The 26,858-nt window shown below is 43.2% G+C and overlaps 2 protein-coding genes across 11 annotated transcripts in view; one reads left to right on the top strand and one right to left on the bottom strand.

Annotated features, from left to right (window-relative positions):
* The window catches only part of zmp:0000000926 (mediator of DNA damage checkpoint protein 1), a 55,456-nt gene extending 35,532 nt beyond the window's left edge, over positions 1-19,924 (top strand). For 4 of the 5 annotated variants that reach the window (XM_067371241.1, XM_067371240.1, XM_067371239.1 and 1 more), the window contains one exon: positions 6,202-8,345. In XM_067371241.1, coding sequence (XP_067227342.1) covers positions 6,202-6,603 — 402 coding nt within the window. In that variant the 3' untranslated portion in view covers positions 6,604-8,345. Of the gene's footprint in view, positions 1-6,201; positions 8,346-19,143; positions 19,217-19,308 lie in introns of those variants that run through there. The other variant, XR_010892859.1, reaches the window with a different exon arrangement.
* irf10 (interferon regulatory factor 10) overlaps positions 1-26,858 on the bottom strand; it is a 137,894-nt gene that overhangs the window by 109,651 nt on the left and 1,385 nt on the right. For 4 of the 6 annotated variants that reach the window (XR_010892860.1, XM_067371246.1, XM_067371247.1 and 1 more), the window contains exons 6-8: positions 26,677-26,778; positions 25,739-26,125; positions 25,528-25,646 (exon numbers count right to left, since the gene is read on the bottom strand). Coding sequence is in view for 5 of the 6 variants with exons in the window: in XM_067371246.1 (XP_067227347.1) it covers positions 25,528-25,646; positions 25,739-26,125; positions 26,677-26,778 (608 nt within the window). In the remaining variant the exon portion in view is untranslated. Of the gene's footprint in view, positions 1-16,880; positions 17,217-25,527; positions 25,647-25,738; positions 26,126-26,676; positions 26,779-26,858 lie in introns of those variants that run through there. The other 2 variants (XM_067371244.1, XM_067371243.1) reach the window with 2 other exon arrangements.

The raw sequence follows: 26,858 nt of genomic DNA on the forward strand, positions 1-26,858 counted from the left end.
ATTAATTTGTGTTTGCGTTACTCAAATAGCGTGCTTAGCCAGCTAAGTAACAAACAGATAAGTGACCAATCCTGAGTGGCGACGTCACTACACGCATTCTACCAGCACGGTTCAGCATGATTAGCCAACCTTGCTGAGAATTCTGAACTGAGAACTGTTTGTAATCGTGCCGTACCAGGCTTAGGTGGAAATACAACTGGAATTACAAGTGGAATCATTCTTTACCATTATTAGAACCATTTGGTCTGACGGTGGAAAAGTGGCTCAGGAGTCACCATGGAAATGGACGCTAAGAAGCGCACCATACTTCTTTTGTTTAATGCCGATTTACATTCTTAGTGCATACCGCCACCTATGGGGCAATTGTGCAATAATTTTTAATCTTATATTTTAATCTTCAATCAATTTATCTGCATGAACAAGAAATATATTGTTTGTTTGATACTAATTAAAAAACAAGGATTGATTGAACTAAAAAAAAAAGTCTGTGCTTGCAAGGATAATATCGTTGTAAAAGTTTATTTTTTTGTTTAGCCATTTTGCTTCCACATTTCTTGTATGAGATATAGTTCACATCAGTAGTTTTATTAAAATTGCATAATATAGAAAATTCCCTGTTGCAAAAAAAAAAAAAAAAAACCTTTTGAGTGCAGATTCACGATGTGTGAGATGAGAATACTGTAGAGTAAAATAAACACTGCTTTATGTTATAATAGTTCTTGATAATTAAATAATAATTATAATAATTTTGTCATTGTTTTGGAGCACACTAGCTTATAGATAACCTTAAGGCTAACACGTTTATACTAAGAGCCAAAAAACTTAAAATTGTATAAGTGATATATGATATAATGCTTTTGGCAAATCACTTCACGACGAGGCCTTTATGTGCAGCTCCCGTGAGTCTTCCATTTCTGCTGGACCTTCACCTATGGTTTTTCTTGTTAGTCATTCAAATAAATATTTAGAGTTGTCTTCCTTAATGATAATCCCTTAAACATAATGTTGATAATGCCAAAGAATTCCATAAGAAACCTTGTGTTTGTATTTTTTTTTTCCCCACCTGCGTTCTACTCTCCTACTCTTTGTTAAGTCCCCCAGTGAAAAAAGAACTTATTCTAAAATTTCAACCAGCTTTTCAGTGTCCATAAAACAAGAACAGGCATATATAAAAACATATATAAAGGAATAAAAAAAAAAAAAAAAGAATGTGTCAGTTTTGTAAGCTCAAAAAAAAAAAATTATAAATACTCTTCAAGGTTAAATAGTTTAAACTAATTTGAATAATTACATTTTCCCCTACTCAGTGCAATTAAATACTTTGAGCATTAAGGTTTACAGTGTATGCTGGGGTATAATTTTGTCATCATGATATTTCGGGTCATGATTTTTATTATCATTATCAGCCACCTTGGGAGTGAGAACAGCTTGGCCTTTTTAAATGGATGTCAATAGAGGAGTGGGTTCAGTAAGCTCACTTTATGATCCGATAGCCTTTTTGCTAATCTTCAGTGTTAAACATTCATTTTGGATTGAGCCATATTTGGATCTTACAACAAAATAAATATTTTTTTTTATTAGAGAAGTCACAAGAATGTTGTTTTGGGACAGGCAAGATTCAGTTTGTAGCTTCACTCTTTACCTTTTTCTGGCATCCGCAAACAATGATTGGCTGTCGTAAAAAGCAATTTCAGTCTAATCTGTAATTCCATTTCAAATGGCAACTCGCACTGCATCCTCTAGAGGACACTTTGAGGAATGCCTCTAGCATGACCAGTGTTTGAAGCATGTGTTTAAATGAGACAATGTCATTGGCCAACGACAGTCCGTGACGTCACAACTGGTGTGACCGTGAGTATAAAAGGGCACCTGTATTAGACGGCATCGGCTTTTTTAAGTCTTCAGAATGTTTGTTTTGAGACTTGAGACTGTTTGTTTTGAAGCGTGATTTTGGCAATAATGGATGCATCCTCTGACAAATGTTTCAGGAAGTTTGTGCCGCTGTGTCAGCATTACCTTTTGATTCACTTGTGCATCATGTGTCTTGGAGAGGATTACGCGCATTCTGTTCTCGAGAGAACAGAATGCATGGATTGCAAGGGCCTCTCCATGAAGAAGATCCATTTATATCTGTCCCTTTTCTCAAGGGAATTAGGACAGGCGTCTGTACCTCTCAGTTTGGGACCTGCTAAAGCTGAGGCCCAGGCTACAGAGAGATTAGATCTCCCCTGGAAGTGCGAGAGGCTGCAGATCACTCATGGGCATTCAGATGAACGATTTCTGGCTGGCCATAAATGTGCAGCTCCTGGGAGTCTTCCATTTCTGCTGGACCTTCACCCTAAGGTGGAGAGGTCCTGGAAGAAACTGGCTCATATTCATCCTTTTCATCATGCTATTTACATGAACGTTGAGGGGATACGTATGCACTGATATGAATCAATGCCACCTATGGAAGATGCACTCATGAGCTATCTTTCTATGGGATATACATTGATGTTGAAGACTTTCCGTGTGACACCTCAGTTGAATGGCAGGGCGTACATGGCTGCGGGTCAGGCCGGTGGGGTTTTGCACACAATGGCAAGCCTACCAGGCTGACATGCTTAAAGATTTGGATGATCTGTGTTGCCGCTGTCAGCCGTTCGATGGCGACAATAGTGGCCATGGAGAAGCATTTGTGGGTTAACCTGGCTGACATCGGGGAGAAAGAAAAGTGCTTTCTTCTCAATGCACCATTATCAACCTCTGTGCTCTTCGGCACATCCGTTGAGACAGTTGTCTAAAGGTTCAGAGAGGTAAGGCTGTGATCTGCAGTGTTTAAGAGATTTATACCATGCCATTCCAGATCTACACCTAAAACCTCTGGGGCCCTGGCAGTCTGAGAGTGTCTCCAACTGTAACCCGAAGAGGAATTTGAGGGAGGTCATTGAAAGTAAGCATGCTGCATTTTAGAGGAAATTAACATCCTCCCTCCCCCATATTTCAGAAAGGGCATAGAAACAGAGGTTTGCCTAACACACAGCTCCTGAAACTGAACCAACTATGTTCAGTAGAGTGACTTTATGTGTTGGTATGCTTGATGCTGTGATGTGGAAGGAGACTATATTCCCCTGGTGTGGGCTTATAATTAGGAAGTCCCATGTAACTTCCTCTCTCCCCCTGAGGGGGTTTCTTTAAGTAGGAAGCTCCCTTGGGTTTGCCAAGGTGTGGGCTTCCCCAAATTGTGGAAGCTTAACAGGAAGCCCCCTTGAGGCTGGTCTTATAAGCAGGCAGCACCCTTGTGGCAATGAAGTTATGGCTACCTCCCCCAGAATCAGGGTCCCCTAAGTAGGAGACTCCTTCATTTACCTAAATCAAACTGCCTTCCTATTAGGGTTCTTCAACGGGAAGTTTCCCTAGAATGCAAATGTTAGCATGTATGTTAGCAGGTGGCTCCCTTATGTAAGCAGTGAGGCAGAAACATCCTCCCCCACTTCAGGCCCCCCTAAGCAGGTAGTTTCTTCATGGAGATTGATAATGTGGTCAAGCCTGGGCCACCTACTTCAGGGTCTGTAAGTAGGCCCTCTGCTCTCACAAGACAGCTCAAGACTATCCAGTTACTTGGATACCTTCTCTTGGGTCCTTCACACTCTGTTTCGGCTCAGGGAGACTTTGGAGACTATAGCACGGCTCATCTTAGGGCTTGGAGCTGGGGTGGTGGCTGTCGGGAACAGTGTCACTGACAGTTCCATGGACCTGGGTGAAGGAATCTGACTCCGGCAAGTCCATTGAGTCCTTGTTTGTAATTGTCATAGCCAATTAGACAGTCATTCACTCAGCATGGCATAGAGGGCAATTGTTCCCCAAAGTGTCCTCTAGAGGATGCAGTGCGAGTTCCCATTTGAAAGGGAACGTCTTAGGTTACACACATAACACATGGGGTAAAATAGGCAATGCATGGGGCAATAGGCACAAAGTATTTATACTTTAGCTAAGTTAATACTTTTTTAAAACAATAATTTTAGCAAAGTTTAGATTATTTTGCCAAAAAAAAAAAGAATAGATTTTTGATCAATAAATATGCTGTCATTGCAATATGTTCGTTTTAAAAATACAGAAACAAAAATATTTTAACAAGTAAAGATTTTGAAAGCATTAAAATAATAATAATTATAATAATATAATAATTTAATAAAGCTTTACAGTTGTAACAATATATATATATATATATATATATATATATATATATATATATATATATATATATATATATATATATATATATTAATATCATATTTTAGACATGATAGTTTTATTATAAATTGCAATTATCTCTAAGGTGGACACCCAACTCGATATATGATATTTGCCTTCTACATCTTACCATGTCATGTCAACAAAAGGAAAAATCAGCCAGCTATTTATTACCATGTTAATTTTTGTCTTTAGCCCCAACAGCAGGGGTGCCTTCTACCCCCAATACTATACTGAAAAACCGTTGCTTTAATTACCTTGAACAAACTGAAAATCATTAACAAGACCATTCTCTCAAAATATAGTCAATTTTATCGATTCTCATTTGCCACATAAATCCACAACATTTTAAAAAACATTAAAATGGGATTTAGGGATAGTTAATCCAAAAATTAAAATTATCCCATGATTTACTCACCCTCATGCCATCCTAGGTGTATATGACTATCTTCTTTCAGACGAACACAATCAGAAATATATTTAAAAATATTCTTAGTCCTCCAAGGTTTATAAAGGTTGTGAATGGGGGGCTGCATATTGAAGTCAAAAAATAATGCATCATCCAAAAAAAAAAAAAGTAACACATACGACTCCAGTGGGTTAATAAAGGCCTTCTGAAGCAAAGCGATGCGTTTTTGTAAGAAAAATATACATATTTAAAACTTTATAAATTCAAATAACTAGCTTCCAGCAGACGACTGTACGCAGAATGCACAAGTCGATTTGCAGCGGAAGAGTATCCTTTGACCTGATGCACAACACAATGACGAACGCGGAGGCACAGAGGATAGAGAAAACAAATCACCGGTCATGGATTATAAGTCTAAAATGATAATTTTTATAGAGAAATTATGGAGGATTTCGATAAAAGAGAAGAGGAGCTTAAATTTTTTTGCTCAGACCTATTTGTTTGAACTGTGAGAGGCGTGTAAGCTTACAATACTCCGCTAGCGTCCTAAGTCATGAATTAGTATATTATTTAAATGAATGTGGCCGACTACCTGATCAGTGCTCTGACTACTCTGACTACTGAACTAGGGAGCTGATTGAGACGCACGCCTACATCCTGCGTCATACATCATGTCAGAGGATTACTCATTTGGCGCAAGTCGACTTGCACATTCTGTGTACGGTAGTCGGCCGGAAGCTAGTTATTTGAATTTATATTGAATTTGATATTTTTCTTGCAAAAATGCATCACTTTGCTTTAGAAGGACTTTATTAACCCCCTGGACTGGTGTTGTATGGATTACTTTTTTTATGGATGGATGCATTATTTTTTACTTCAAAAAACGGCCCCCCATTCATAGCCATTATAAACTTTGGAGGACTAAAGATATTTTTAAATATATCTCCGATTGTGTTCATCTGGAAGAAAATAGTCATAGATGGTCTTGATAATTTTCATTTTTGGGTGAACTATCCCTTTGAGGGGGTGTCAAACCAAACCAAATCTGATTAAAGTCAGATGTTGTTTTCTTTGGTTGCTAAGCGACCATACTAGTTGAGTTTGTTTGAAAATTGGTATGATTCAACACAAAGCATCACCTTCATTATTTTACCAGTTTACTTTACAAAACACAATTCTTGAACATTTTGTGAGAGAAATAATTTTACTGTGTGCAGTCACCTTAAATTGGTAAAACAAATTTACTCCATTCACTAGAAAAGGAGAAGAGTTGATTGTGATTAATGTTGCTATAGTTGGGTTCCCTTTATGGTACAGGGCAGAACTTTTACCCAAACTGTGCGTGAGAGAGAGGTATGCTGCTTTACTCATTAATAACACAAAAAAAACAAATTATATTTTCTATCAAAGAGTTATGATTTGTATTTGTGATGTATTTCTTTGCAAAATGGTGCCTTTAGTGCAGATCCTTTTCTTGGCAGAAAATCTCAAGTGTCTTGAAGTGTCTTTGTCTGTGAAGTGACGTCATCTAACAGAAATGTACATTCTTGTTTCGGCAGGAGCTACTCACAGTCTTAGCAGAGTATCCGTTTTTCGTCCGGGACCGCGGCTGGTCTTCCTGCAGTCCCCAGCGGAGCGCCCAGCTGTACGGACTGCAGTGTCGTCAGCTCAGCACCGGTGACGTGTGTCTGGCCCTGACTCCTACACCTACTTCAAGCACTCAGGTGCAGCGTGCGCACATACGTGCAGGGGCTGCGGTGGAGCAGTGCGAAGAGATGGCAGAGAGGATGCCCCCTCCGTCCGTGCCTCCGTCTACCCCAGTGCTCCAGCCTTCTTCTTCTAATTCGATAAGCGAGAGACCTCGCACCCGCAAGAGACGCTGGTCCGCCCCCGAGCTGGAGCCAGGAAGCAAGACTAGCACCCATTTACCTCAAGGCTCTAAGCTCGAGAGACGGCAGTAATGTTTCTAATCGACTTCACACCACAGGAAGGTTTAGCAACTGATTATTGGTGACCTCATCGATATAGTGGAATAGCTAGTAAATTGGTCTTCTGTTACATATGATTTCAGAATGTAGAACAACATGCTAGCAAATCCCAAAATGCACAATGAGACAATCAAAAATCACTTATTTGTGATGCCTCGCACCTTTTAGTTATGCTAATCTCAAGCCTCTTTCTGCAGGGTATTTTTTTTAATCAGTATTATAACAAACCAATACTACTGGATGGAAAAAAGACAAAGTACACAATTATGGGAATATATCATAACAAGTGTTCTGTGAATATGCTAAAAGAAATAGTCTACTGTTATTTTCGTAATGCAGTCTTGTTTCATGCTTATGAACTGCGTTCGTACCTTCAGTCTAGCAGGCAAGCTGAATGTATTAGCAGCCTTCAGCCAAGCTTTCAGTGTGGGGTCAATATGCTAGTTCACTTTAGCATTATACACTCCAGCCTGTTCTTACCCAGGGAAGAGACACTAATGATGGAATGAAACCAAACTCACACAAGACCCTGGGCCTGGTGTTTTTAAAGAGAGATGGTGCTAATGACATCAGAAAAGTCCTCTGGTGATTTGTGGGTTTCCCTTTGACCTTTCCTTGTGACTGAGAGCAGGGAAAAATGACAGAAATCTAGTGTTTTGAACTCAGATACGGGTATATCTACTCTTGATTAAGCACACTCTATCACTTTATTTTTCTCTGATTTATTTTTTTGTTGTTGTGGTTTCTCAAATAATATTTGCTGTTAGTTTTTTTTTTCTTTATAAATGTTCTAAAATGCTCTAAAATTGTATATTTTTAAAGTTGTGAGACTGTAATACAATGTTCGCTAGAAATAAAAGAATGGCTTTTTAGATTTATATAGAAAGAATTCAATTTTTAGCATCGTAATGAAATGACAAATGAAAGCAATATTATTGATGGAATATTCTAATTTATGGTTCCATGAGGTCAGAGAGTCAAAACCTTCAGAAGCATCATACATAAAAATGTTACTCTCTGTCTGGCAACATGTCAAGCTAATGGAAAATAAATGATTACATGGCGCAATGTTAAATGCAATACCCTGGCTTGGAGCTGAAATCAGGCCACAGTGAAAAGGAATATCATCATTACCTATTTTATGTACGGCTTCTCTCCATTAAAAACAATGCACTTGGCTTTGTTTCTAAAGAATAAAATGCCAAAATTAGCTGTAATCCACCTCTTCCACACCTTAAAAAGTAATCTGCTCAAATACGTTCCACTGTGTGACATGCTACACCTGGAAAGCCACGAACTACGGAAATCGTGAAATACTGTGAGCGGGGCTGTCATTGGGACTTCATACCTAAACTTGTGCAGAAATTATGCTGCCTGTAAACAGGGACGGGAGACCTTAGGCGGGATGAGTAGTGGGCAGATCGGGTGTTTTAAAGTCATTTGTCTTATTTAAAGGTTCTAATTTTGTTTTGGAGTCTCCTACAATAGGTTTACATTCATCAACACTTTAAATTTCTCATAATATACATTGCACATCAACTCATTTCTCAAAGAGTCTAAAAACAATTCTTTTGAAGATTCAGACTGCATCTGAAATCACATACTTCCCTACTATATAGCAGGCGAAAAACAGTTTGTGACAAAGAAAAAAAAGTATGTTAGAATTAACTGTACTCATAAAAGAATAGGCAAAAGGTACCTGGATGATCTACTACTTCCGGTTAGATTCTGAAGTGTGCGTATGATGGACACATTACTATCCCATGAGGCCATGGGAGAGGATTTGTAAATGGCAGTGAAGTGACACAACTGACGTTGGTAGCTCGTGATAATGACAACATGCAGAGATACCAAAATCATGTAGAAGTTCAGATACTCATGTTTAAAAAGACTCAAAAGTTGAAGTTCTGGCTACACTTTTGTACTCAAGTTAAAGTAAAGAAGTATGGGATCTGACATGTACTTAAGCAAAGAGTAGCCATTACTACTACCTGTTTTAGTGCCACGCTGGTAACTGGACCTTACATCATATTAATACATTAATACAAAAGAACTTAGATTTCAAATTTTGTTAGCTAATGAATGTATCCAGGCTGAACAACCACCATTTAGAAACAGGGGCGGACTGGGACAAAATTTCAGGCCAGGAAATCTCAGACAAATCCAGGCCATCCCATACACCCACAACAATTTCTGAAAACATGGACAACCCCTATTTTTATATATTTATTTTTATGGCCATCGAATAATAATAATAATATAAAAGTTCTGTCTTGAACTGCACCTTAACTTCCATTTTCCCTTTCAATCTCTTCATTTTCCCTGATATCGCTCGGTCTCTTGGTCTTTACTTTTTTTGCTCATTTTCTTGTACTTGTCACTTTTTGAACAGAACTGTCTCCACCTTGTTGTGACCACTTTCTTGTAATGTTTTTTTTTTTTTTTTGCACATAATATGCATTTTAGTTAAACTTAAAGTATTACTATACAACCATGTGTTAAACCATGTATTGTTTTATCTTAAAATGACTTAAATACTTGACATTTAACAAAACTACATTTCTAATTTGCCTAAATGCCAAAATTAGTACAATAATAATTACATCATGACAATATCTTTATATAAAAATCCTAATTTTTGCATTATCATGAGTCATGTTTTCCCCTTTTTTTTTTGTTTTTTTTTTTTGTTTTTATAGTTTTATAACAAATTCCATGGTTAAACTATGGTTAGTGTAGCAAAACCATGGTTAATTTGTGGTAACCATGGCTTAACTATAGTAACGTCTCGGTTACATAGGTAACCCTCGTTCCCTGAAGGAGGGAACGGAGACGTACGTCGGACAGACCGACGAATAGGAATCTCGCTAGAGAGGCCAATCTACTTCGAGTGTAACTAAACGAGCCAATGCACATTGGCATGCAATCATATGCATCAGCTGCTTGCCTCGCAGCGCGGGTATATAATGAGCAGCAGGTGCGTTGCATCTTCAGGTTTTCGCTGAGGAGCCGAACCGAGCAGGCGGCAGCATCAGCAGGACAACGCCTGTGGCGACGGGACGTACGTCTCCGTTCCCTCCTTCAGGGAACGAGGGTTACCTATGTAACCGAGACGTTCCCATTCAGTCGGTCACGTTCGACGTACGTCGGACAGACCGACGAATAGGAATCCCTACCAAAGCGCCACAGGAGCTGCCCTCTTCCAGCGCTCTGACGTGAGCCACCTGAACCCCCTTGCCTAAGGACGGTGGGACCAGGCTCACGCAGAGAGGGTCGATCACTGTTGTTCCCAAAACCCACTCAGTGCGACAATTGGATAACGCTGGGAAAGCGTAGCCTTACATGCGATAAGGAACGCTGCGGAAGCCATATCTTTCCCCGAAGGAGTTATATGGATAAGTACATATGGACTAACCTTGTAGGTTGTACAACATATGGAAGAACTGGGGTGACTCCACTCGATGAGAGATGGGTTCTCCCAGAGGGAAAGACACGGGCTTCGTTTAGGAGCAGCCGTGGAAAAAGCCATATGGGATCCCCGTAGGGTCACACATATGTAACCCAGCCTAAATCCGGTTCTCAAGGATACAACGGAGTATAGGCCTGGCGCCAGACGCTCCGCCACGTCGGCTGCCGAAGGGTAACCGGAGGACTCAACAGGGTCTGCCCGTAGGGACTCTCTGGAGAATAGAATGCGCATGTAGCGCAGCAAGCCGACACTAAGCCGGGGCCTCTCCGTGCCTCTGACCTGAGGCGAGAACACGGGAGGAGACCGGCTCGACACGAAGGATATAGTATCTAGCGAACGTGTTAGGTGTCGCCCAGCCCGCAGCTCTACAAATGTCTGTTAGCGAGGCGCCACGAGCCAGCGCCCAGGAGGATGCCACACCTCTCGTGGAGTGGGCATGCAACCTGAGCGGGCAGGGCACGCCCTGAGCTTGGTAAGCCAGGGAGATGGCATCCACTATCCAGTGGGCCATCCTCTGCTTGGAGACAGCCTTTCCCTTCTGCTGGCCTCCGTAACAGACAAAGAGCTGGTCTGAGGTCCTGAAGCTTCGAGTTCTGTCTAAGTACAGTCGCAAGGCGCGAACTGGACAGAGCAAAGCCAGGGCTGGGTCTGCCTCCTCCGAGGGCAGCGCTTGCAGGCTCACTACCTGGTCCCTGAAGGGAGTGGTAGGAACCTTGGGCACGTAGCCAGGCCGGGGTCTCAGTACCACGTGGCTGTCACCCGGCCCGAACTCTAGGCACGATTCGTCGACCGAAAATGACTGCAGGTCCCCTACCCTCTTGATGGAGGCCAATGCCACCAGCAGCAAAGTCTTCATAGAGAGAATCTTTAAGTCTGCTGACAGCAAAGGCTCAAAGGGAGCAATCTGGAGTGCTCTGAGCACCAGAGTAAGGTCCCAAGAGGGTATGGAGGGGGACGAGGAGGATTTAACCGTCTCGCCCCCTAAGGAACCTGATGACCAGGTCGTGCTGACCAACAGATTTGCCATCTATGTGGTCGTGGTAAGCGGATATGGCAGCAGTATGGACTTTGAGGGTGGAGGGGGACAGCCTACGCTCCAACCCTTGCTGCAAGAAGGAAAGCACGACTCCGATCGAGCATCTTCGGGGGTCTTCTCGACGAGAAGAACACCACTCGACGAACAGGTTCCACTTCGAGGCGTAAGCACGTCTCGTAGACAGTGCACGTGCCGAAGTGATGGTGTTAAGTACCTCAGGGGGTAAGTCACCTAGAACCTCCGCGTCCCGTCCAGGGACCAGACATGGAGTTTCCAGAGGTCTGGACGCGGGTGCCAAAGAGTGCCCCGTCTCAGAGAGAGGAGGTCCTTCCTCAGAGGGATGGGCCAGGGAGGGGCTGTCGCGAGGAGTGAGAGTTCTGGGAACCAGGTCCGGTTGGGCCAGTAAGGCGCAACTAACAAGACCTGCTCCTCGTCCTCCCTGACTTTGCACAGGGTCTGTGCAAGTAGGCTCACTGGGGGAAACGCATATTTGCGCAGGCCCCGGGGCCAGCTGAGAGCCAGTGCATCTGTCCCGAGTGTTCCCTCGGTCAGAGAGTAAAACAACTGGCAGTGGGAGGTTTCTGGTGAGGCAAACAGGTCTACCTGAGCCTCTCCGAACTCTCTCCAGATCAGCTGAACCACCTGGGGGTGGAGTCGCCACTCTCCGGGCAGCGCAGCTCGTGATAGCTCGTCGGCCACACGGTTGAGCACACCGGGGACATGAATGGCGCGAAGCGACCTCAGATGCTTCCGACTCCACAGGAGGAGATGGCGGGCGAGTTGCGACATGCGACGGGAGCGTAGACCACCTTGACGGTTGATGTACGCAACGGTCGCAGTGTTGTCCGTACGGACCAGTACATGCTTGCCCTGAAGCAGGCCTTTGAGGCGGCTCAGGGCAAGGCGTACTGCCAGCAACTCGAGGCAATTGATGTGCCAATGCAGATGGGGTCCCGTCCAAACCCCTGAGACTGCATGCCCGTTGTACGTGGCACCCCAGCCGGTGGCAGAAGCATCTGTGAAAACCACAGCATGCCGGGACACTTGTTCTAGGGGCACTCCTGCCCGAAGAAACAAAGGGTCCGACCACGGACTGAAGGTTCGGCGGCACTCCTGAGTGATTGGCACCCGGAGCGTGCCGCGTTGCCACGCCCATCTCGGGACTCGGCCGTGAAGCCAGTGCTGAAGCGGTCTCATATGAAGCAGACCGAGCGGTGTTACAGCCGCTGCAGCCGCCATATGCCCCAGGAGCCTCTGAAAGAACTTCAGTGGGACCGCTGTCCTGCCATTGAACGTATTCAGGCAGTTCAACACCGACCGAGCACGTTCCTCTGTGAGGCGTGCTATCTGTTCGACCGAATCCAACTCCATACCGAGAAAAGAGATCCTCTGCACTGGGGCGAGTTTGCTCTTTTCCCAGTTGACCCGAAGCCCCAACTGGCTGGGGTGACTGAGCACCAAATCCCTGTGTTCGCACAACTGATCCCGAGACTGTGCTAGGATAAGCCAGTCGTCTAGATAGTTGAGAATGCGAACACCCTGTTCTCTCATGGGAACAAGGGCTCCCTCCACGACTTTCGTGAAGACGCGGGGAGACAGGGCCAGCCCGAAGGGTAGGACTCTGTACTGATATGCTCGACCTTCGAACGCGAATCTCAGGAATGGCCTGTGTCGCGGAAGAATCGAAACATGGAAGTACGCGTCCTTCAGGTCGATCGCTGCAAACCAATCTCGGGGACGGATGCACTCGAAAATGCGTTTCTGCGTGAGCATTTTGAACGGTAGCTTGTGAAGGCTCCGATTCAAAACTCGCAGGTCCAAGATCGGTCGTAACCCGCCGCTTTTCTTGGGTACAATGAAGTAGGGGCTGTAGAACCCCGACCTCAAATCGGCTGGAGGGACCGGCTCTATCGCGTCCTTCGCCAGTAGGACTGCGATCTCCGCACGCAGAACAGGGGCATCGGCATCTTTCACTGTAGTGAAGAGGATGCCCCTGAACTTGGGGGGCGCCGGGCGAACTGAATCGCATAGCCGAGCCTGATGGTCCGAAGGAGCCAGCGAGACGGACTGGGGAGCGCTAGCCAGGCTCTCAGAGACCGCGCAAGCGGCACCAAGGGGACCACCGGCGTACCCGCCGCGGGGCAGCGAGGTGGAACGCAGGGACGCGGCCCGGGAGGCTCTCTGTGTGAGGCGGCCCGAAGCGGGGTCACAGTGTGCTGTGCAACACTTACCTGCTTCCACGGGTGGACAGAGGGAGCAGTCGAGGTTTTGCCTACCTGCTGCTCGCTGCTGTCCGCTGGCGACAGAAGAGGTGGATGAGAGTGGTGAGGTTCTAGCCCTCCCACTGCTCTCCGAGCCCTCTTCGGACCCGGAGATAGAGGAAACTGCTCTTTTATTGAAAATTTGGGTACCGCTGGCCGTTGAGCCAGCGGCGGAACAAAAAGGGGAAACAAAAGATTCTCCACCCGGCCCTCCTCCGGGGGAAGGAGCGGTGCGGTCACCACCTCCTGAAGAGCAGTCCCGTCCATCTCCGGGTCGCCCGTCCTAGGGCCGCTTGGACTTGGCCTTGCCACCCTTCTTCTTAGGGGGTGGCTGGACGGGCTGGGCACCCCGCCCGCGACCGGCTCCACGACGCCGCTTGGATGGAGGCTGCTGCTGCTGGGGCGTCGGAGCGGGGGCGGCTGGTGGGGCGCCCTCGGCGACGGGCAGTCTGAGGTGCCGCCGGCGGTGGAGGTGCAGCAGCTGACCGCCTCGGCAGGATGTGACTGATCGCCTCTGACTGCTTTTGTACAGCCGAGAACTGTTGGGCAAAGTTCTCGACCGCGTCGCCGAAGAGGCCGGTCTGGGACACGGGGGAATTAAGAAACCTGACTTTGTCGGTATCCCTCATGTCCGCAAGACACAGCCAGAGATGGCGTTCCTGGACCACCATGGTGGACATCGCACGACCCACTGACCGCGCCGTAACCTTCGTCGCTCGGAGCGCGAGGTCCGTCGCGGCACGAAGTTCTTGTAGAACTTGCGGATCGTGACCACCCTCGTGCAGGTCCTTCAGTGCCTTGGCCTGATGGACCTGCAACAACGCCATAGCGTGTAAGGTGGAAGCGGCTTCCCCACAGGCCTGATAAGCCTTGCCGGTAAGATCCGACGAGTACTTACAGGCCCGGGAAGGGAGAGACGGCTCCCCCCGCCAGGTGGAGTTAGGGCACAGTTGCATAGCAACGGCCCGTTCCACAGGGGGTATGCGCGTATAACCCTTAGCCGCTCCACCATCAAGGGTGGTGAGGGAGGAGGACCCACCGACACGGCTTCGGGCAGTAAAAGGTGCCGTCCACGTGCCAGTGAGCTCTTCATGCACCTCCGGGAAGAAAGGCACTGGGGTGGGGGCTGAGAACCAGCCCTTGCCACCCCGAGATACCAATCATCCAACCTCGAGGGCTCGGGACACGGTGGAGGGTTCCACACGAGCCCGACCCTGTTGGCGGCCCGGGAAAGCATAGCCATCATTTCCGGGTCTGAATCGGGCACAGTCGTCACTCCCGAGGGAGGCAGCTGCGCCGAATCGTCATCCCCAGAAGCGTCAGGCTCACCCTCCGATGCAGCGATCGACATCCGGTCGTCTTGGGGAGCTCCGAAGGATACGGATGGTACACACCTCTGGGGTGGTCCACCGCGTTCCCCCGGCAGCTCTACTGGCTGCGGAGCGCAAGAGGGGTGAGGGTTCCTAGGGGGTTGGTTCCCCGAAGGAAACGCGCTCACCGTGATCCTCAAGTCACCAGCCCCGCCGCCCGAAGCAACCCTCTGAGGAGGATTGGAACGAGGCGTCGGGACCGGGACTCCACCCCTTTGCAGAAAGTGGAGTCTCGACCGCAGCTCCGCGACGGTCATCTTCCCACAATGGGTACATGACTCGTCCACAAACGCCGCCTCAGCGTGCCTTAAGCCCAAGCAAGCGATACAGCGCTGGTGACCATCCCGAGGCGCCAGGTAACGACCGCATCCAGAAACACACAAGTAGAACGACATCTTTAAAAAGACGCGAACTACTCGTGTAAGCTCTTTCAAGGACTGACTCTTTTAGGTGCTGAAGCACGCAGGGGAAAAGCCGCTGCAGCACAGACAGGGAATGTGCAGCCTGTCGTGTGCACTCTCCTTGAAGGCGCTCTCTTACCAGCTGTAATAACAGCTTTTTAGCGCTCTAGGCGCACCGTTTCACCAGCCGTGAGAACGGCCTTCACGCTGATTACAGCTTTTGCTCAAATAAAAAAGGCAAAGAAAAACAAAGGAGAAATCGGCCCCGCTGCTGCGCTGTCCGCCTGCACCGCAACCAAGAGACGTCTCGAAGAGCAGACTCGTTCACACTCGTGGTTTCAGTAGCTATCTTCTTCAGTGTTGAGAAGGTTTGGCTCCGAAGCGAAAAGCTGAAGATGCAACGCACCTGCTGCTCATTATATACCCGCGCTGCGAGGCAAGCAGCTGATGCATATGATTGCATGCCAATGTGCATTGGCTCGTTTAGTTACACTCGAAGTAGATTGGCCTCTCTAGCGAGATTCCTATTCGTCGGTCTGTCCGACGTACGTCGAACGTGACCGACTGAATGGGAACCATGGTTTTCAGTTTTATTTGTAGTAAAACCATCATTAATTTTTGTAAGGGTTGTGTTGTTGTCTGCCCTAGCTCCCTCTAAACCTATTATAAAACAATGTGGATATTTGTCTGATGATAGTAATGCTAACAGTTGCTAGCAGTGTAATGCTTACCTAAGTAAACAAAGACCAAACTACAATAGCCTTTTTACAGATGAAATTGACCTGCACTTGAAGTCCTGAACAGGTCAGTAGTTTTGCCTCTCTATTCCACCTGGGTGCTTCCACTCGAGTTTTGCATTGATTACTCTGATTGAAACCTTTTGGCGGAGCCGAATCTCGTTGCCAGTCAAGACTAACATTTGTTATCGAATGGTGAATCACCAAATACAGATTAACACTAATGTAACGAGCCTGGTTTAAAAGTAGAAAGTACAGATATTTGTGTAAAACTGTATAACATTCTTACTATATAGAACATACTTTTTAGCAGTCACAAAGTTTTAAAATAAGTTCCTACTCAAGAGAGCATGCAAATTCAGATGCAGCCAGTCTCTCTAAACCCCTCCTTTCCTTGAGCCGACTCTGCTCTGATTGGCCAGATGGCTTACAGTGTGTTTCAGAAACATATCTGAATTTCAGCCCTTACTCAACACTTGATACACAGTAATACGAACAGTAACAATGGCGTATCTGTATCAATTCCAGTGCAAGGTCCTCATCCACTGAAAATGGATGGCATTTGCCTGCAGCCAATGAAGCCCATAGATGAGCATTATGCAAATTTGTCACACTGTTACTGTTACGATTTGTAACAGGAAGTGAGACTGGAATAGCTGACGACTCGTTTCGGCAGTTCAGAATCTATTCTTTCGTTTATGTTGTGCAATTTGATCTTTAAAACTCTGCAGACATTTTACATTCATAAACAGCTATTTATCCTTCTAACCTCTTCTCTGAAGGATTTGACTGCACGGCGCTGCATTAAACATTAACCATATGTAATGCAACATAAATTCTCTTCACTACAAGCTATGTTTTTTTTTAACATGAGTCATATGAGTTTTCCTTCTGAAATAACAAAATGATACAGAAGACTAACCAAACTCTTTATTTTAATTTAATTTTCCAAACATAATTTTACAAAAAATAAAGAAATCATAATCTAATTGCATCAGAATCATGATGATTAGTAAAAAAATATAGATTAGAATAAAGATATAAAGCTTGATAATGAGAGAAGAAAATGTGAACATACATTTTATTCTACTGCTGTTAGTTACAGAAATATAAATGTTTATTATTATTATTATCATTTTTATTATAATTATTATTATTTGGAGAAATCAAACACAGGGATGTTGAAATGTGCGCTGTTCTGATTAAGGTGTGTCTAATCATTGGTTTTCCTGTGTGGGGGTGATTGCTTCATCTCCACATTATTAGGTGCATTATGCCTGCGGAGACACTCTACAGCAAACAGAGGAATCACCTACACACAGAGAAAGAAAGAAAATATTCATGTCCTGTATGATTATTCCACAATGCCCTCTGCTGGAAGTCAAAGAACTGCTGCTTTTACAAAAGTGCATGATTCACATTGGAACAACAACAACAACAACAAAAATAATCTAGATTTTATGATCACGATTAGGGAGGGGTTAAACTTTATATTGTGTTTATATTGTATAATAGACCTTTTTCACACTTCCGGGTTTTGGGCTTCCGGAATGGCCCTCGCCGTGTAAAAGTATTTCCGGTTGCAGTGATAGATAGCCTTGTTCAGAACCAGCTCGGGAATCAAAGTCGTTTTACGAATTAAATGACATGAAAATGTTTGAACGTTCTTGGTGAATTATTGGTGAGACTACAGAGCTCTCATTAAGAGCTACATTTAATAAATAATTCAAAGTGATGGCGGTTAAACTGGTTAAATTATTTGTGTCTGTTTGGCGCGGCTGTGCATTATCGCGCTCCATGTGCTGTAAAGACAGTGCCTGCTTCTCAACGTGCATATCCATCCTAAATAGTAGTCTATGTGACATTAGTAATATTCAGTACTGTTTAGGTTGGATATGCACATTGGGATGTAGGCTATATAGATTGTTTTTAGCGACGTGCTGGGGAAATGATCAGCTGGCAGCTCCCTTATCACACAAGCCTGATCCTCTGATTCATGAAACAGGACCGCTCGCACCCTGATATTTCTGGATATAAACACTTCAGTCTCTCACTCATATTTTCCTGTCGTCATCATCATAAAGTGTGTATTATGCACAGTATTGTGCTGTTGCAACATTAATGCAAAGACTGATAGTTGTACAGTGTGGTGTTGGAAATTAATTATGTCTTAGTTCAATCCTGATCGATTAAAATTATTAATTATAACATATGCTTGAATGTGGGATGTGATGCCATATGAGATTACATGCTATATATTTTTAAAACATATTAAACGACAATATTATGTATCTCAACTTTATATCCCCCACTGAAGTATATTCTATTGGGATTTTTTTTTTATTTTATTAATTATATAAATAATGTTCGTCGTACGTGATGTGATCGGGGAAATTGCTGAATGAGTAGCTGTGTAGCCTTTACTGTATGACAGCTGGTGATATAAATCCACCTGCCGGTAAATACGAGCAACGATCTGAGTGGCCGTATAAGCTACAAACCAGTAGAAAATAATTTATTTGTAGATTATACAACAGCAGGTTGGAAAACAGAAAAGGTAAGAAGCGATATTTGAGAAAAAGCATATCAATCTAATAGCCGTAGACGCACAGCGGAACTAACTTTACCCGTCGTCACGTGATTTCCGATTCTTGTGAAAAAGGTCTATTAAGTAATTCTATAAAATTGATGAAAAAGTAATTTGTAGACATATATGTATGAATAAGTTAAATGGCTTAAAATTATAAAGTTTTAAAGGACCACAGCTCTACCACTTGGGGGAAAAAAGAAAAGAAAAAAGAAATTGTCTCAGAATAAATAGACCATATCTTATTATTATGACTTTGTATCACATAAGTAAAAGATAGTATTATGTTAAAGATACTCATAATACTGACTTCATAATAATAAGAACATTTCCTATAATTAAGTTCTCATAATAAAGACGTATGATTATGTTCAGAGACTGTAGAAAGTAATAACCATGAGAAAATTGCTTAATTGTTATGCGATTATGTGAATTAAGTGGTGGAAATGGGTGTCCAAATGTTTTGATGGTCTCTTCTAAATATTTCAGTTTAATTTCTGGAGGGGAAAAAAAATTCTGTTGATTCTAATGGTACCAAATACTACAGTACACATGAGCCTCAGCATACTGTATGTTAAGATGACTTTGGAGATAATGGATCTGCAAAAATACATTAAAATATATACATAATTATATTCTATTGTTGTTAAAGGTGGCGGCTTCACCTTTTAACAGAATACAGAATTTGAAGCTCGGCGATTGACAGTGCTGTAGTGCTGAATCCGGTAAATGCATTTAAGCTATCCAGTTGTATGTACGTTCTTAGACTTGTAATGGCCTTTTCTATGATAAACTAACTTGTTTTACTGTGTTTCAGGTCACAGGAAGAGATGCTGTAAAAAAATATTGCACTCATATCTGTGAAAAGAGAACACGGATGTTTAAACATTATAGGCTCAAACATGGATGATATGCAAGAACGCAACCATTTCCCACTTTACATGAAAACAAGAATGTGAAGAATTCTTCTGCTACAGTTCTTGTCAAAATGCTATTGCGTCATGTTCGGCATGTTCATGTTCAGCAGCGGCAGCTCTTAAAGTGACAGTAGCCTAATAAACCAGTTGCTGAGATGTCTGTCATTAATGTTAATCAAAGTTAACAGAGAAAATTGTAGCTTTAATAAGGATTAATCTATATTTCATTTATCATTTCTGCAGTGAAGACTGTAAAGTGTTTGATAAATTTATTCAATTTCTGTATCTGTTAGACAGGTAGGAAGACCACAGTTAAATATGACATTTATTATAATGGGTTTATCTGAAGATTGTTTTAAGTTCAGTTAATTTTTTTTTATTATTATTATTATTATTTAATTTGTTTCAACATTAATTTGGGGAGTAACTGTGAAATTATTACAATATAAAAATATTAAAAACTCCAATCACATGATTAATCACAATTAGTTTAAAAAAAGTCATTAATTAGTTAATTGTTTTTTAATCGATTGACAGCACTAATAAACACATAAATAGAGCTGATCACATTTGGTAAACACAAAAGCTCAAATGTGTATCACATGATGCAGGAAAAACAATGTGGTTTGTTCTAACTTCCCTGTTTACCAAATGTAATGTGCTCATATGTGAATAAAAGCCTAAATTAAATCTGTGCGATGGTATCTCTGTCACAGCTGGTGGTTGTAATGATCGCACAATGATGAAGAATAAATAGAAACAGTATTTAATAACCAATCAAAATGGAAACATGCAGGAAATTACCAGGAATAAAGCATAACACAACCACATAATACAAAGAAAACATGGAACAACAGGAACAACTAAGGGTATAAATGAACAACAGGTGAATGAAATCCAATCAGAAACCATAGAAACTAACTAGCAAACAGAACTCAAGAAAAGCAGAACAGGGAACAGAATGGAAATGAAACCAAAACAGAAGGCCATTACAATCTCTTCACAAGACTGGGATTAAACCGCTTACTTAATCTGGATTCATTTTATGGTGCCTTTATGACCTTTTTAACTCTTCTAAGTATTGGTTACCTGGACTTTCAATGGAGGGACAAAAACCTCTCAGGCTTCATTAAAAAAAAAAAAAAAAAAAAAATCTTAATTTGTGTTTTAAAGATCAAGCTCATGGGTTTGGAATAATATGAAGGTAAGTAAATGATTACACAATTTTCACCTTTGGGTGAACTAACCATTTAAGTTATGTGCTACAACAAAGTCCTTAGTGACCATTTCACCCTAAAAAAAATAAATAAAAAAAACAAAGGGACAAAACAGGTCCCCTTATGTTGTCTGCATAACTCAAACGCAATGACTGATTTCGTGTTAACTGAGAAAACAGTAGTACCGAGGTGCATTTTTGGTGATCAAAATAAGGTAATATAAATATTTAATGTATGATATGCTTTGAAATAGTTTTAATTTCATCAGCTATTTTTTCTAATATAATTTTAGTCTTAATCCTGAGTCAAATGTCCTTTTTAGTTGTTATCATATTTAGTCAACCATGTACCGTTTTTGTTTTAGTCAACTAATCGTCTGGCCATTTTAGTCTAGTTTTAATAAAATAAAAACTTAGTCACATTTTTGCCATGCTGCATAATGGTTACTTTGATAATCATGATTATTTTTGCTCAAAATTATAATTTATTTTTGAAATTTATTTTTACATTTCATCAGAATTATTGCACTTTCAACTATAAACACAAATTAAGAGAATGATACTTTCATTTAAGCAGAATCTCATTGGAGAGCGCTGAACTCCAACATACACATTTGTCTGTGTTTTCAGATCATCCACACCTCTTACATTGCATTATATAATTATAAATATGATTATGCAATATCATGTGCTAATGACTGTGTTGCTGTTTGATGAGGATATTTGTAAGGTTCAGGTGAAAGTTGTTGCTGAAAATAAGAACGTCTCAGTTACATCTATAACCCTTGTTCACTGACAAAAAAAGAACTAAACTGACAAATTGGGATCTCACCAGAGATTAGTTTAGTTTACACTTTCGATTGTAAAATAAACGAGCCAATAGACAATGGAATGTGAGATATTCCCCATGAAATGGATGTATAAGGAAGAGCATGTGTAAACGCACATTCAGGTTTTTGCTGTGGAGCCGAGACGGTGTGTACCCACCGTGCAACGGTGGTATAGCAATTGTGGCGATTTGACGGGATGTTACCTTTCAGTCAGTCACAATCAACGTTAGGGGTGGGAATCGGAGGGTACCTCACGATACGATACTATCACGATAAATGGCTCACGATAACGATAATATCGCGAGTCAGCGATTCTACGATAATCGATATATCACTAGACAATCCTATAATGATACATCGCGATATTGGTCTTAATATGAAAACAAAATGCACGTGAAAAGGTTAAGTGCAGGTTAACGGATAAATCTGATCTTATATGTACATTTAATAGAGTTCACGTCACCGAAAGCAAGAAATATGAGGTGCATTTTATTGACCATCAGTTAATTTCAAAATCAAAGACTGTAATAGGAGAGAGCGGCAACAGCACTGGTAAAAGGTCTCATTACTTTTAATGAAGATAACTGTGTGTTATGCGTCTGCGACTTACTTTCACTTTCATATGCGGCAGTTTGCGCGTCAGCTTGCTGAAGAGATCTGCGGCGATGTGTGATGCAGTAGCGTTCTCATATCTGACTCTCACATGTTTCAGTTTTAGTATTTTTGGGAGAAGTAAAATTTACATATGTAGTTTCAACAACCAGATGCATTTAGACTGAGCATAGACAGTTTTGACTGGAATGCGTCCCAGACCATCTCCTGAAGTGGTTTGAGCGATCGGATTTAAATCCGTCTCAAATGCGTTTTTAGGCATTTAGACCTGGTCTTTTCACGATCAGATAGCCATCCGATCAGAGAAAATGCATGAAGTCACCAGGTGCAAACAGACCCCTTTGACGTTCAAGTGCTTAGATATACACAGGAGCGTTCGAAAGCAGGCGTTTATCAGAGGATCCCTAATATATGCTTTCAAATGCTCCCGTGTAAGCGCGCGGTGAAGAACGTCAAAGATGACTACGACTGTCACATCAATGGTATAAAAGTGCGTCAAGACTTTGAACTTAAACGTGGCTGGGGCATCTATTTTACTCACACTGCTGTCCGCCATCCTGTTAATAACCTCTTTTTCTTAGGCTAGTTAACTTAAGTTCACGTTTCCCTCATTCATGTGTTGAACGCCGCCTTGAAGTAGGACGTTATGAGCAAAGAAATCTATATATAGCGCTTTATTTTTTTAAATTAAAATATCGATATTTGGCGCAGCGATACGATTCTCGTATCGCACAGAGAAGCATGACGATATATCGCCATATCGATATTTTGTCCCACCCCTAATCAACGTTACGGCAGAACTAACAAATTGAGATCCCTTTCAAAGCGCCACTATTGCTGCCCCTTCCAGTGCCTGGTGTAAGCCACCTGAACCTCATGCACCTGTTGGGGTGAAAGATGGGAAGGGCTTACCACAGAGAAGGTCAATGACTGCTGTTCCTTCCAACCCATACAGTAAGAAATTTGGATAACACTGGGAAAGGGAATGCTATGGAGAGCACATCCTGCCTATACAGAGGTATCATGTAGAAATCACACATATGTATTGGCCAATTAGGGCAATACTACATATGTTAGGTCTATGTGGTAGACTCAGCCTAGTTAGGGTGAAATCAATATTGAGTAGAAATGCAGAACAGAGTCTGCTTTAGGGAAAGACACAGGCTCACCAACAGGGGAGCCATACCGTGGAAGAATACACATAGGGATCACAACATATGGGTACCTAGCCTAGCACAAGGGTCAACCACTGACATACGAGTACTTACGAGTGTTAGGCCTGGCATCGGGTGTCTCCGACACATCTGACTTCAAGCAGGGATCGCCAGCTGGGGAACTCAACTGAGGAGCAAGATAAGCACACGTATCCAGTCCGTAGAGGGGAATGGCACAGCAAGCAAGACACCAAGCAAGCTCTATGGTGTTTACTGGCAACTTGAGGCGAGTACATGGGAGGACACTAGCACTATATAAAGGCTATAAAATCTAGCAAACGAGTTGGGTGTCACCCAGCCCACAGCTCTACAGATGTCTGTCACTGAGGCACCATGCACAAATGCCCAGGAGGAAGCAACACTCCTAGTAGAGTGAGCCATCACCCCCAGGGGACACAGCTCGCCTTGGGACTGGTACGCCAAGACAATGGCATCAACTATCCAGTGGGCCAACCTCTGTTTAGAGCCTTTCCCTTCTGCTGGCCTCCATAACAGACAGAGAGCTGGTGTGAGGTCCTGGAGCTTTGTGTCTGGTCCACGTACAGGTGCAAAGCACGGACAGGACAGAGCAAAGCAAGGGCTGGGTTTGCGTCCTTCAGGGGCAGTGCTTGCAAGTTCACCACCTGGCCCCTGTAAGGGGTGGTGGGAACTTTGGGCACAGATTTTCAGCTCAGCTGACTGCAGTGGCTCAAAGAGCACTCTCTGTAATGCTGTTACCACCAAGGTCCCAAGAGGGTATAACATTAGGGTGAGCAGGATTTAACCTGCCTGCATTTCTAAGGTGCAAACAGGTCTACCTGTGCGACTCCGAAGCGTCTCAAGATCAGCTGGACCGCCTGGGGATGGAGTCTCCATTCTCCTAGAAGCATAGGCTGTCGTGAGAGCTCGTTCGCTGCACGATTGAGCACGCCCAGAATGTTATAGTTTATTTTCACATCCTGCAGTGGAGGCATCTGTGGAGATGATCGCATGCCTGGACACTTGTTCTAGGAGAACTTCTGTCCGCTGAAACGCAAAGTCCGACCACGGGCTGAACGGCGACAGGCTGGGGTGATTGTCACCTGGTATATGCCGCGTTGTCACACCCACCTCAGGACTCGGCCGTAAAGCCAGTACTGAAGCGGCCTCATATGAAGCAATCCAAGTGGCGTTACTGTGGCTGCAGATGCCATATGCCCTCAAGAGACTCTTAAATAGTTTCAGTGGGGTCGCTGGGAAATAGTTTCAGGGAGTTCAGGCATGCGTCAGGTTGACCGAATTCAACTCCATACCGAGAAAAGTGATCCTCTGAACGGGGGGGAGTTTGCTCTTTTCCCAGTTGATCCCCAGATGGCTGAGGTGCTAAAGCACCATGCTTCTGTGTTCGCACAACTGCTCTCACAAGTGGGCCAGTATGAGCCAGTCTCTCAAAATAGTTGAGAATATGAACAACCCATTCCTTCAATGGAACAAAAGCCACCTCTACGACCTTTTGCGGGGCAGAGTGCGCGATGCAAATCTCACACGCCAATGTCTATCAGCTCGTTTAGTTTCAATTAGTTTACGCTCGAAGGTGATTGGTCTCTCTGGCGAGATCCCAATTCGTCAGTTCAGCTCTGACGTAATGTTGAATGTGACTGACTGAAAGGGAACTTGTTCTTAAGTGACTTGCCTGGTTAAATGAAGGTTAATAAGAACATAGGTCAGGATTTAAACAAGGTAGGTATACGGCTCTCTGAAAATACACTCCAAATTAACTGAAAACTAAAGTCAGCAGCATATTAAATACTTAAATATTTTAAATATTTAAAATCATAATGACACCAAGTTTCAAGTTAGTACTTATGCTGGGTTCAGGCTACACAATATTTTTTTTAAACAGATGGTTAATAAAGGGAATGTTACTTGAATCATATTGTAGTTACATTTTTTAAGTTGTATAGTTAAACATAAAAAAAAAAAAAAAAAAAAAAAAATTGAATCGGTCAAATGTTCTGAAAAAGATTTTATTATTTTTGCCATATCGTCCAGCCCTAGTGCTACCCTTGACAAACAAGTTCTGAAATTTTGTTATTTCTCAAATAAAGTAAACTAGGAAAAATCATGGCCACAGTGCAAGTAAATGCAGTTACAGTTCTAAAACGGTCAATATTTCAGTTCCTCCTGTACTGTCTGAACGATCAATTGAACTCTAATTGTTGCAGTAGAACAGCTAAATGCAAAAATGCACCAAACAATGCTTCAGGATCAATGCCACTGAATACTCACTTCTGCAGTGATGAGCTTCTTGTTCTTTGGTTGGCTGGGGTCAGGGAACTCCTCTCCGAAGCACAGGTCCACTGTGTATCGTGGCTCGGGACCAGTGGCCTGCTGGTGGTTTTGTAACTCTGCCAAGAAAACAGGAATCAGTCTGAGGACATGTTGAAGAAAGTATCTAAAAAGGACCGGTTTCCCAGGCTAAGCCCTCCCTCTTCTTCACCTTGCATGAAGATGGTCATATCCAGGAGTTTACAGGTCCTCTCTCTCTCTATTTTGTTTGGTTTCTGTCTGTGCTCTGCCAATGGGCCGTCCCAATACACGCGGCCCTGGCAGAAGCGTTTGATGAACACGCCATCTGGAGCTACCCACACCAGCACACCTTTCTCCAGGTGGGGCAGAAGACGGCTCATGGCTTCACTTATGCCCGGGGGCAGGCGGATGGTGTCTGGACGGGGGAAGAAAACCTTCTCAGCTTCACAAGGCCCGTAGATACGCTCGTTCCCTACTGGAGCACAGCCTTGCAGAATGAAGCAGCCATCTGGAGATGCAGTTATGAGCTTCTGCACCAGGTTACCATGATAGAACAAACGCACCTCCAGACGGCAATCTACAAATACACACTTATCGTTACATCTGACAACTGCACAAATACTTTTCACTGTACATCAAAATTACACCAAATGTTATATACTGTACCATTTTAGTCAGTCTACATTTTTTTTCTTTCAATGAGTGATTAAGTATTTAAAATCATAATGACACCAAGTTTCAAGTTAGTACTTATGCTGGGTTCAGGCTACACAATATTTTAGTCTGTTACGATGTCAGTGTGTCAGATTTTCGCCATGTTTGAAAGCTGTGTACAGAAGAGCTCCTGCGCTCCTATTGGTCAGTGTCACAGATGTGATTGTTGGAACTCGTGGTGGACTAGAAAAAAAATAAACATGCTAGTCTTTCTGTCGTGACGTCCGTTGTCGTCTACTATGACATACTATATGAGATAAAATGATCGATTCTTGCTCCCTAACACCCACTGTTGTTTACAAATCACTACGGCACCGTATGTCAAGCGAATCAGGCCAAAATCATGTAGTTTGGACCCAGCATTAATAAACTAAAGAGACATTCGAATTTGTGCATACTGAAAAATTCTCTCACCAGATAGGGGGATGTGAGATGGATATCTGGGAACAGATTGAAGATTGGAGCTAATGCAGGCTTTAGTGTCTGTACTGGGACATGCATACGACCTGCCATTCACTACACACACACACACACACAAATGTACAATGTAAGTGAAAATTAAACCTTTTGACGTTAGTTATTATTTTCTGAAACTA

The sequence above is a fragment of the Chanodichthys erythropterus genome, chromosome 20, assembly GCF_024489055.1.
Source record: "Chanodichthys erythropterus isolate Z2021 chromosome 20, ASM2448905v1, whole genome shotgun sequence".
Lineage (NCBI taxonomy): Eukaryota > Metazoa > Chordata > Actinopteri > Cypriniformes > Xenocyprididae > Chanodichthys > Chanodichthys erythropterus.